We start from the raw sequence: 9,973 nt of genomic DNA on the forward strand, positions 1-9,973 counted from the left end.
GTGTCGTTTTGTGGCTGTGGATTGGGTCCACCGACCTGTACCCCTTACCCCCCTCCCCCTCTTTCTCTCTCCTCCTTTCTCTCTCCTCAATTAATTTCCAGTTTGTACTTTTATTCATGGCAGCCTAAATTTTAGAGTTAAAATCTGAATCACTAAGGGAATAAAAATCAGAACCCAAAAATAATAATAATAATAATAATTCCTTTATTTATTTATTTATTTATTTATTTATTTATTTAAAATTTGTATATGTGCTTGTGTGTGTGCATGACACCAAATGAAAACATCACTTACTTACTTACTCCAAACCATATTTTTCCATTTTAAAAAATTCACAAATTTGTTTAGAGAGAGAAAGTTTAGAGAGAGAAAGTTTAGAGAGAGAGAGAGAGAGAGAGAGAGAGAAACTAAAAAGGGCATCTAATGTGTTCATAGATGAAGTTGATTCCTCTATCTTTCTCTTCTTCTTCATCTTCTTCTTCTTCCATTTGCATCTCCAAATCCAAACCCTTTTGCTTATGAAAACCATATTTTGATTCTTATTATTCTCCAAATCAAACCCTTTTAACCCTTTTCATGGCGGCTTCTTCTTCATCCGTTCCACTTTTCGGACCTCGGGATGAAGCCCAGATGAGACAACAACAGCAGCAGCAACAACAACAACTACAGCAATCTAATTCTTCGGGTGTGCCGCCACCGAAGAAAAAGAGGAACCAACCAGGAACACCAAGTAAGTGTCTAAAATTTTATTGATTACCCACCAGAGATGAGATTAAATTTGGATTTGCTTTTGGTTTTTTGTTTCAGATCCAGATGCGGAGGTGATTGCTTTGAGTCCAAAGACACTAATGGCAACCAATAGATTCATATGTGAAGTATGCAACAAAGGGTTTCAAAGAGAGCAAAATCTACAACTTCATAGAAGAGGACACAATTTGCCTTGGAAGTTAAAGCAAAAAAGCAACAAAGAGCCAAAAAGGAAGGTGTATTTATGCCCAGAACCCACATGCGTCCATCACGACCCATCAAGAGCTCTTGGTGACTTAACAGGTATCAAAAAACACTACTCCAGAAAGCATGGGGAGAAGAAATGGAAGTGCGATAAGTGCTCTAAACGCTATGCCGTTCAGTCCGATTGGAAGGCCCATTCCAAAACCTGTGGTACTCGCGAGTATCGCTGCGATTGTGGCACGCTTTTCTCCAGGTTCTTCATTTTTTTTTTTTTTTTTTTTTTTTTTTTTTTTTTCTCTCTTNGATTTCAGGAATTTCATGTTTTTTTGTTTGTTGTTTCCATGTGTTTTTTTTTTTAATTAAATTAAATTAAATTATTATTCCCTTTTCTTCTCTCTCTTTTTTTTAAAAAAAAAAAAAAAAAAAATCTTTGTTCTTTCTCCCTTTTTGCATTTATTGGACACTCAGTTCTTCAAATTCCATTTTTTAATGCAATTATAGGAAGTAATTCTTCAAATTCTTGTGTTTTTTTTTCAATTATTTCATGTGTGTTCTTATCAATCCGTGAACCCTTTTAAATGGACCCACGAAATTTTCTAACTTTTCATCCAATGTTATAAAACGACACGAATTTCTTTCTACTAGCTAAATTTCGTGTTTAGATTTGGATTATATGCTAAATTTTGTGTTTTGGTTTGATTGTTTGTTGCAGGCGGGATAGTTTTATTACACATAGAGCGTTTTGTGATGCATTGGCACAAGAAAGTGCAAGACATCCTACAAATTTAGGGTCAGCAATGGGAGGTCATTTATATGGAGGTAATAGCAATGTGGGGTTAACATTATCACAAGTTCCTCAAATTTCATCTCTTCAAGATATTCCCAATATAACCCAATCGGACGTCCTCCGCCTTGGTGGCGGAGGACGAACCGGGCAGTTCAATCATCTTCTTCCTCCGTCTATCGGCTCGTCATTTCGACCACCACCGCAACAGGCAATGCCGTCTTCGGCTGCGGCTGCGGCCTTCTTCTTGAATGATCAAACTAGCCAGAATAGCTTCCATGAGGATCATGGAAGTCAATCTCAACAAGGGTTGTTTGGAAACAAGGCGTTTCATGGATTAATGCAATTTTCTGATATGCAAAGCCATACGAGTAATAGTAACAACCCTTCCTCAAATCTCTTCAATTTGGGGTTCATTTCGAACCCTACTGGTGATAGTACAACGAATATGAACAACAACAACACCAACAACAGTAATAATACGAGTAATAGCAACAACAACAGCAACAGCAACAGCAACAACAACAATCTGCAATCGTCTTTGCTTAATCAATTCAGTGGCACGAACAATGGAAACAATGAAGGTGGTGCATCAAACATTTTCTCGATGATGGGCGATCAAATGAATTCAGGTGCAGTCCCGTCTCTCTATAGCAACACGACGGGAGTCGGCGGTAGTGGTACAAGCGGAGCAATTCCACACATGTCAGCCACGGCGCTTCTCCAAAAGGCAGCTCAATTAGGCTCAACGACATCAAGTAGCAACACAACAGCGACATTGCTAAGATCATTTGGAAGCTCGTCAACTTCAGGTGGAAAAGCATCCGACAGGACACTTTTCCCACCAAGCTACGGCGGAGTATTCGGCGAAAATGAGAGCAATCTTCAAGATCTGATGAACTCATTCACCACCGGAAGCTCAGCAGGCGGGCTCTTCGGTGGCGGAATGAGCTCATTCGGTACATTCGATGGCGGAAACAATAGACCAAACAACATGGAAACATTGGAAGATCCAAAATTACAACAGAATCTAAGCTCAGTTAGCATGGGAGGAACAGATAGATTAACAAGAGACTTCCTAGGTGTTGGACAAATTGTAAGAAGTATGAGTAGCGGAGGAGGCGGCGGTGGCAGCGGCGGCGGTTATTCCCAACGAGAACATAAACAACCACCGCAAGGGATCGTTATGGATGGAAATGAGAGCAATTCAGCTGCAACAAGCCAAGCATTTGGTGGTGGAGGAAATGGAAACTACCAGTGAAGAAGAAGAAGAACAAAGTACAGACAGAAACAGGTACGTACATGAAAATAAAAATTTTAAATTATTAATTTTTATTTTTATTTAACTGCAAAAGTAACGTGGAGGGCTTTGGTAATTGTGTCTTTTTTTAAAAAATAAAAATAAAAATTACTAATTTACTGTTACTGCCTTGCAGTCGTGGGGATTTGGATTTGGATTTATTTTATTATTTTTTATTATATTTAATTAAAAAAAAAAAGGGTTTTATTCCGTCTGGCACGTTATGTTGCATGAAGACAGTGAAGAGCATGCAGTACATTTAGGGTTTTTTGTTTCATTCGTTGTCGTTTTTGTTCTCTTTATGTCGTTACGTCTTTATACTGCACAACACACAGAGAGTCACGAGTTCCATTTCTTCCATTCTTTCATACTTTATTATAAAAAAAATATATGCATTAAAACCTTATAATATAATTATATTTTGTTACTTTTTCATATATTATAATTAATATGCTTATTATAATATGCTTATCAGATATTATAAATGCAACAAATCTCTCCAAGCTACCAAGCTGCTTAAGTTCAGTGATCTCCACAAATATCAGGTAGTTTTTTTTTTTTTTAATGTAATTTTAGCATGAGAGGAAGGACAAGCAGATTAGCCTTTTTTTTTTTTTTTTTTTGAATTAAAGTGTATTAATTCCATATCTTTTCTGGGCGACCAATGGGATTTTTTTTTTTTTTTTTTTTTTTTTATAATGAATTTTTGGTCTATCTAGCTAGGCTAGGCTAAATCTCCTCTCCTTATATAGCTTCATAGACATTTGCGAACTCGATCGGTTTCTTTTAGTTGAATGTAGAAAAGAAAAATTCGAGTGTTCGTTCATTGGTTCTTTATGTTGAATTATGGTGGTGTTAATTTTGTTATGATATGTTTAGGGAAGGAGGGTTTCGATTTCGATTTCGATTTTGAAGCATGCGTGTATTATGAGTTGAGGTGGAGATCTAAGTTTAATTTGGTGATATATTTGTTTGTTCTTTCTTATGTTTGTTAATTATTGTCGTTTTTGTTAGGAAGATGGGAGAATCTTGATGTTTGAAATGATAATTATATGTTTAGAGCTTAATAGGTTGTGGGTATGTCATATGTATGTTGTGGGTATGACATATCGGGAATATTTTAAACCTAGGTTTTGAAATTCTTTTATTAGGATTCGGAATCTTGATTCAATACTTTAGTGTCGATATTCCCGTGCACTCATGTGACATTGTCACAGTAATTTAGTAAAGAATTACTAAAGAAAACTATAAAGACCCATGCCCACGGTTCAGATTCGGATTTGAAATCTGAATTTAATGCCTAATAGGTTCAACATTCCTCTGTATCCCTAACATGGTCGAAGGGGATTGGAATTTTGTAATTTAGTAAAGAAGCACTCAAGAAAGGTATATCGAGTCATGTCCACGATTCGGAATCTTGATTCGTTATGTAATAGTCTCGACATGCTCTTGCATCCCCTGCGATATGATCACAGGGGATTAGAATTCTGTAATTTAGTAAAGTACCCAAGAAAACTGTAACGACCCATACCCACGATTCAGATTAAGATTCAGAATCTGGATTTAATGCCTAATAGCTTCAACATTCTCCTGCATCCCTGTCGATATGGTCATAGGGTATTAGAATTTTGTAATTTAGTAAAGCACCCAAGAAAGATGAAACTACCCATGCCCATGATTTGGAATCTTAATTTAATACTTAATAGCCTCGACTTACTCTTGCATCCCTGCGACATGATCACAGGAGATTAGAAGTCTGTAATTTAGTAAAGAAATACCTTTGAAAACTGTAACGACCCATACCCACGATTCATATTAGGATTCGGAATCTTACTTTAATACCTAATAGCTTCAACATTTCCCAACATCTCCTGCGATATAGTCATGTTACCTACATCTCATTTCTTAACAGTGAAGACTATTCTCACATACCAACATAAACTATTCCGAGATATTTTGTCATCACTCACATGTATCCTAAGAAATTTCTCAAAAGGTCACCCAATGTAAGATTGTTTCAAGTAAAGCACGTTTAACTATGAAATTTCTACGATTAAGCAATCAAAAAAGTAATGCGCATTAGGTAATAACTTTCATTTCCTTTAAATTTTTCTTATTCAAACATGATCTCGATTCAGCTAACTCCAAAATGTTTGAGACGCGTAATATTCCAACCCATTTCACTATATTCCATTTGAAACGCTTACACATGCATGCAGTGTAACTGTTCTTATTCTTTCACTATTTGTTTTTACTGTTCAATTAAATTATACTTATATTATCAAAATTCCATAAATAACCTTCCATTTTTTGTTTCTTAAAACTTATTCTTAAATCACATGGTTGGTATTTCCATGGACAAATCTGTAATTTTGACAAGAAAATATTAATCATGCATATATTAAATAAATAAATAAATAAAAAAAAGAGAAAATATAATTAGTTGAAAACAAAATTGGCTGTAAAGGCATCCTTAATTACAGAATTCCAAGTTAAAAAAAAAGTGTTTACCATAAATGCATGCATGGGAAAGAAGAAGTCAGAGACATGAGAATATTTACAAAAATGCATTTCCCAATAATCAATTCCTTTCCTCATATAATATAAATATAATATCATATAATAAAAATATAATATCATATATATTCGTAGTAACGCTCATTTCTGTCCACCATATGTTTAATGGCCAATAAATTATAACCAAACAAAAATACAGTAAGAATATAGAATATTTGGTAACAAAATAACATTTTTCCTTTTATTTTTTAATTTTATAAATAATAATAATAATAATAATAATAATAATAATTGTCTCTGCATTTCAGTATACTTTGCAGTCAGACGAGTATGAGGGTTAGGTATTAGGTTGTCCACCCCCTCCAATTTTTTTTATTTATTTTTTTAAATAATAAATATATATTTATTTATTTATTTGGCAATTGGCCAATTAAATAATTATGGAATTAATTTAATAATGTTAGAGGCTTTGTCTTTGCTGTTGGAATTTAGTATCCACGTGAAGATTCTCATGCACTGCCCCATCGTCCTTTATTTATTTATTGATTTTTAATTTTTCTATAAATCTAAAATAAATTAATATTATATTAATATATTTGGATATAGACATGCATGTATTTTTCATTATTTATTTATTTTTAATTTAAAAAGAGTGGTTGGGCATGGATGTTTCTGAAAACAAAGTTTATGTCACAAAGAATATTAGTGTTACGTATGGTTTATTATTTTCTTTTTTTATGAAATTTTTTGACATTTTTCATTTTTTGGGAAATTAATAAACCTACTTCCAATTTTGTTTCTTCAACTCTTTACTAATTTTGTTATTTATTTATTTATTTATTTAATAATGATTTTTCTTTTGAAAAATAAAGAATCTTTTTCATAATTCTTTTGTTTTTTTTTAATTAAAATTTTAATACTTTCATATTTGGAAGATTTTTCTTACCATAATATCCTTTATGAATATTCTCTCCCTCCATATTTATTGTGCTAATTCTTTTTCCTTTTACACTTATTTCATTTAAGTTAATTTTTATTTTTGTTTATTGTATTATTTAATTTTAAAAACTTTATAATTCAATCTTAATATTATTTATTTTTGGTTAAATTATAAAGAGTTTGGATTGTTTTTGTATCTATTTTATCCTTAAACTTTCAAAAGTTTTAATGTTTCGTGACTATCCTATTTTTCTATTAAGAATAAAGTTGTTATTGTATGCACGACATGATTGAATCATGTCAGGTTGAAAATATTAATTTAAAATATTTCATAAATGCGACTACTCTAACTTTAGTTTTATGACCTTCATTCGTATATGAGTACGGTACCTTTACCTAAAAAATAAGAGTAGGACATGCTTGAGTAGTTTAAGAAATACTCGGTAAGTAATCCCACTATTGGATTCGAAAAATGCAAACAAATGCAATATGGTAGGACTTACCAATACATAGCTCACTCACACACACATCCTAGTAATTGAACCCTGCCTGACTAACAAACGACACATATATAAATGAATGTGTAAACCCTGAATCAAATAAACCTAGGGCAAGATGCCCAAAAACAGACAAGGTACCTATCACCACTATGTCAAAGTTTTCAACGTCTCTATTGGTGGAAGCGTAGAGACAACTACAGGTTGGGCATTTTATCGGCCAACATAAACAGGTTGTGTATTTTCTTGAGCAACTTCAATATGGGTTCTTCATCATTCGTGAACATGAGATTTACCTCCTCATCGCGCTCCTTGTTGTGGCACTCTGCCATATAATGTCCGTATTTTCCACAAGAGTAACACTTGATCATACTCTTGTCCTTATAGGGGTTGACATTGTCATGGATTTGTGAAGTATTGGCACCTCTACTGCCAAATTCACGACCTCTGTGTTCCTCTTTATGGCTGTCACATCCAGTCATACTTGAAAAAGAAGAGTCAACTACATAATTTTTTTTGTTCGTGTGAGTTACTCCTCATATGTGAGTAAGAGCTATTTCTCCTCATTTTTGTCTTTGTAGCCATGAAGTCTCTCTTCATGAACATTAAGACTACCAATGACCTCCTCAACTGATATGTTCTTGAGGTCATCAAATTGCTCGATGAAGGTAACAATTTGCATGAATCTCGGGAGAATAGCTCGAAGGAACTTTTTGACAGCGAAAATCTCCTCCACCTTATTGCCTAACGAATGGATGTCGTTGACGATCATCGTCATTCATGACAAAGTCATCTATTGAATCACCGTACTTCATGCGGATAGTCTCGAACTCACTCTACAAGGTCTACACCTTTGCTTCCTTGAAACGTTCCACACCCACATGCATTGTTTGCAGCGTCTCCCACGCTTCTTTTACCAAGTCCTTCTCTCCCAACATGAGAAGAACGTCCTTCGGGACTGCTTGGTAAATAGTGACAAGAGTAATCCTATCCTTACACTCCTCAACGTTGTCACCATGCTCGAGGGTGTCTCATATGCATTGTGCCTATAAATTAACACACATCTTTATCAACCATCTTTCACAGTTATTCTTCATGATTAATAGGTACTGGAGCATTACATTCTCCTCCTTTCCACAACTTATTATTGCCACATCTCCTCTGGTGACTTTGTATGGTGACAAAATTTGTTTCGACATCCTATCTCTGATATCAAATGTTGGATATACCCCACGATCAAAATATGTCGAAAAACCGTTGAAGTAGAAAGAACAACTAGAGGAAGAGATCTTTTGAATAAAAGAACATTAAACATTTATACTTTTCAATTCTCTTTGTTGTTGTGAATAGAGCATACATCTTAAGAGTATTTAGTGCAGAGAAAACATTAACAAATTTTCTAAACTTAGGTAGGTGAATAACTACTTGACATTATCCTATAATTGCTCTAAGTTAATAACTTCTCAACCTTATTACCTCACATTCAAGTCTCTTACCAAGTTTACAAACTCTTGCCAAGTTTACAAACTCTGGACCTTTTTCTAACTCCATAGAAGTCCCTTCTGAAGACCGGATTATGAAATCGTGAAACCAACCTTAACTTATTCTTACCTTCAATAGTAACTCAAGTGCCTCAAAGTTTTTATATCGTTCGCATTGCTATCAAGTCTAATAAGCTTTTTTAGTCATCTTTAGACTCCTGGAGGTTTACTAGATCTTAGAGGCGCCTAAGCGATATAGTCATCTTCTCATATTTTCAAGATGTTTAGAACTAACTCCTCGGGGCTAATCTAACTTTTGGGGCACTCAAATCTAGACCTCTAACCACCACTCACGATCCTAGGGTGCTTGGTCTACTAAAAATGTATTGACCTAGGTCATGTAAAACCATTTTAGCTTTAGCCCCCTAAATCTTAACATAAAACATTCATGCATTCTTATTAGGGAGATATTCATACTTATCACTTAAGCACAAAAACATAATTTAATCACATACAAATTCAATAGGGAGATAACGTTCATTAGTCACCTGGAGTATATATCAAAATATCGCTTCCTCTATTCTATCACAGTGGAAAGCATTAAAAATTGACATGCATCATAAATTCTCATCGGTAATTATCCAATACATGCATAACATTCTTATCCAAATTGCCCTTCTAGAGTTCTAATAATGCATATTCTAACCATCTAAGGAAATTTTTTTCTCAATTGATCATCCGCCACGAGGCATTTCCTTAGCCCTTTGAATATACCTGTATTTGAATTTCTATATGTAAGATTTTCCAAAAACTGATACAATTTTTTTTTCTTATTTTCTTTTGATTTTTATTTTTTCGATGTGTCTCGAATCAATTTAGTTCATTCACCAAAGTCGTAGGGTTTAAAACCAACTATCAACCAAAATTAATTTCATATATATCCAACCACTATAGAAGGAAATATTTGCATTCAAAATTGGCAACAAACTTGGTTCTTCCTTTTTTGAGGACTAATTGGAGCTTCGACTTTCGGTGCATTTCGGCGAGGTTACTTCATGAAAAGTGTGTAAAATCTCCTTACAACAATATATTAATATTTTAGACTCTAACTCGTATAGAATCTCACAAATTTAAGGAAAAATCAAGACTAAATTCTAAAATTCTTACCTCAAGTTCTTTATTTATTCTGAATGGATTAGAATGATCTGGAGAGGGACAAGAGACCACATGGATACATTTGTAAGGGCATACACATTGATCATTGATCAATGACTCAACAATTAGGTTCACAAAAAAGTGTGATACCTTAGCTGCTTCCATGGCAACGATCAGAAGCCTACAATTAGGCTATTTACGGAATATTTTATACTCAACTTAGTTTTTTTTTATTGCTACTTTGGTAATCACTTGATGTTAGTCGAGGATGGGTGAGGTATGGAGCAAGCGACCATAGAGATAGTTTAGGTTCAAGGTCTATTCCTTTTTTTTTTTTTTTTTTTTTATA

General features: G+C 34.0%; 1 protein-coding gene across 1 annotated transcript; it reads left to right on the forward strand.

Annotated features, from left to right (window-relative positions):
* The first annotated feature begins 323 nt into the window (after positions 1 to 323).
* Positions 324 to 3,658, forward strand: LOC111466576 (protein indeterminate-domain 5, chloroplastic-like). The gene is made up of 4 exons (XM_023111294.1): positions 324 to 730; positions 808 to 1,204; positions 1,664 to 3,029; positions 3,511 to 3,658. The coding sequence occupies exons 1-3, from the start codon at positions 577 to 579 to the stop codon at positions 2,994 to 2,996; spliced, it is 1,884 nt and encodes a 627-aa protein (XP_022967062.1). The 5' UTR covers positions 324 to 576; the 3' UTR covers positions 2,997 to 3,029; positions 3,511 to 3,658.
* The last annotated feature ends 6,315 nt before the right edge of the window (positions 3,659 to 9,973 follow it).

This window comes from Cucurbita maxima, unplaced genomic scaffold, assembly GCF_002738345.1.
Source record: "Cucurbita maxima cultivar Rimu unplaced genomic scaffold, Cmax_1.0 Cma_Scf00031, whole genome shotgun sequence".
Taxonomy (NCBI): Eukaryota; Viridiplantae; Streptophyta; class Magnoliopsida; order Cucurbitales; family Cucurbitaceae; genus Cucurbita; species Cucurbita maxima.

Excerpts from the sequence above, each read along its gene's own strand:
- LOC111466576 (XM_023111294.1), top strand. The coding sequence starts at position 577 with ATGGCGGCTTCTTCTTCATCCGTTCCACTTTTCGGACCTCGGGATGAA. Across the intron at positions 731-807 it reads GAACCAACCAGGAACACCAA|ATCCAGATGCGGAGGTGATT; the intron begins GTAAGTGTCTAA and ends TTTTTGTTTCAG. Across the intron at positions 1,205-1,663 it reads TGTGGCACGCTTTTCTCCAG|GCGGGATAGTTTTATTACAC; the intron begins GTTCTTCATTTT and ends TGTTTGTTGCAG.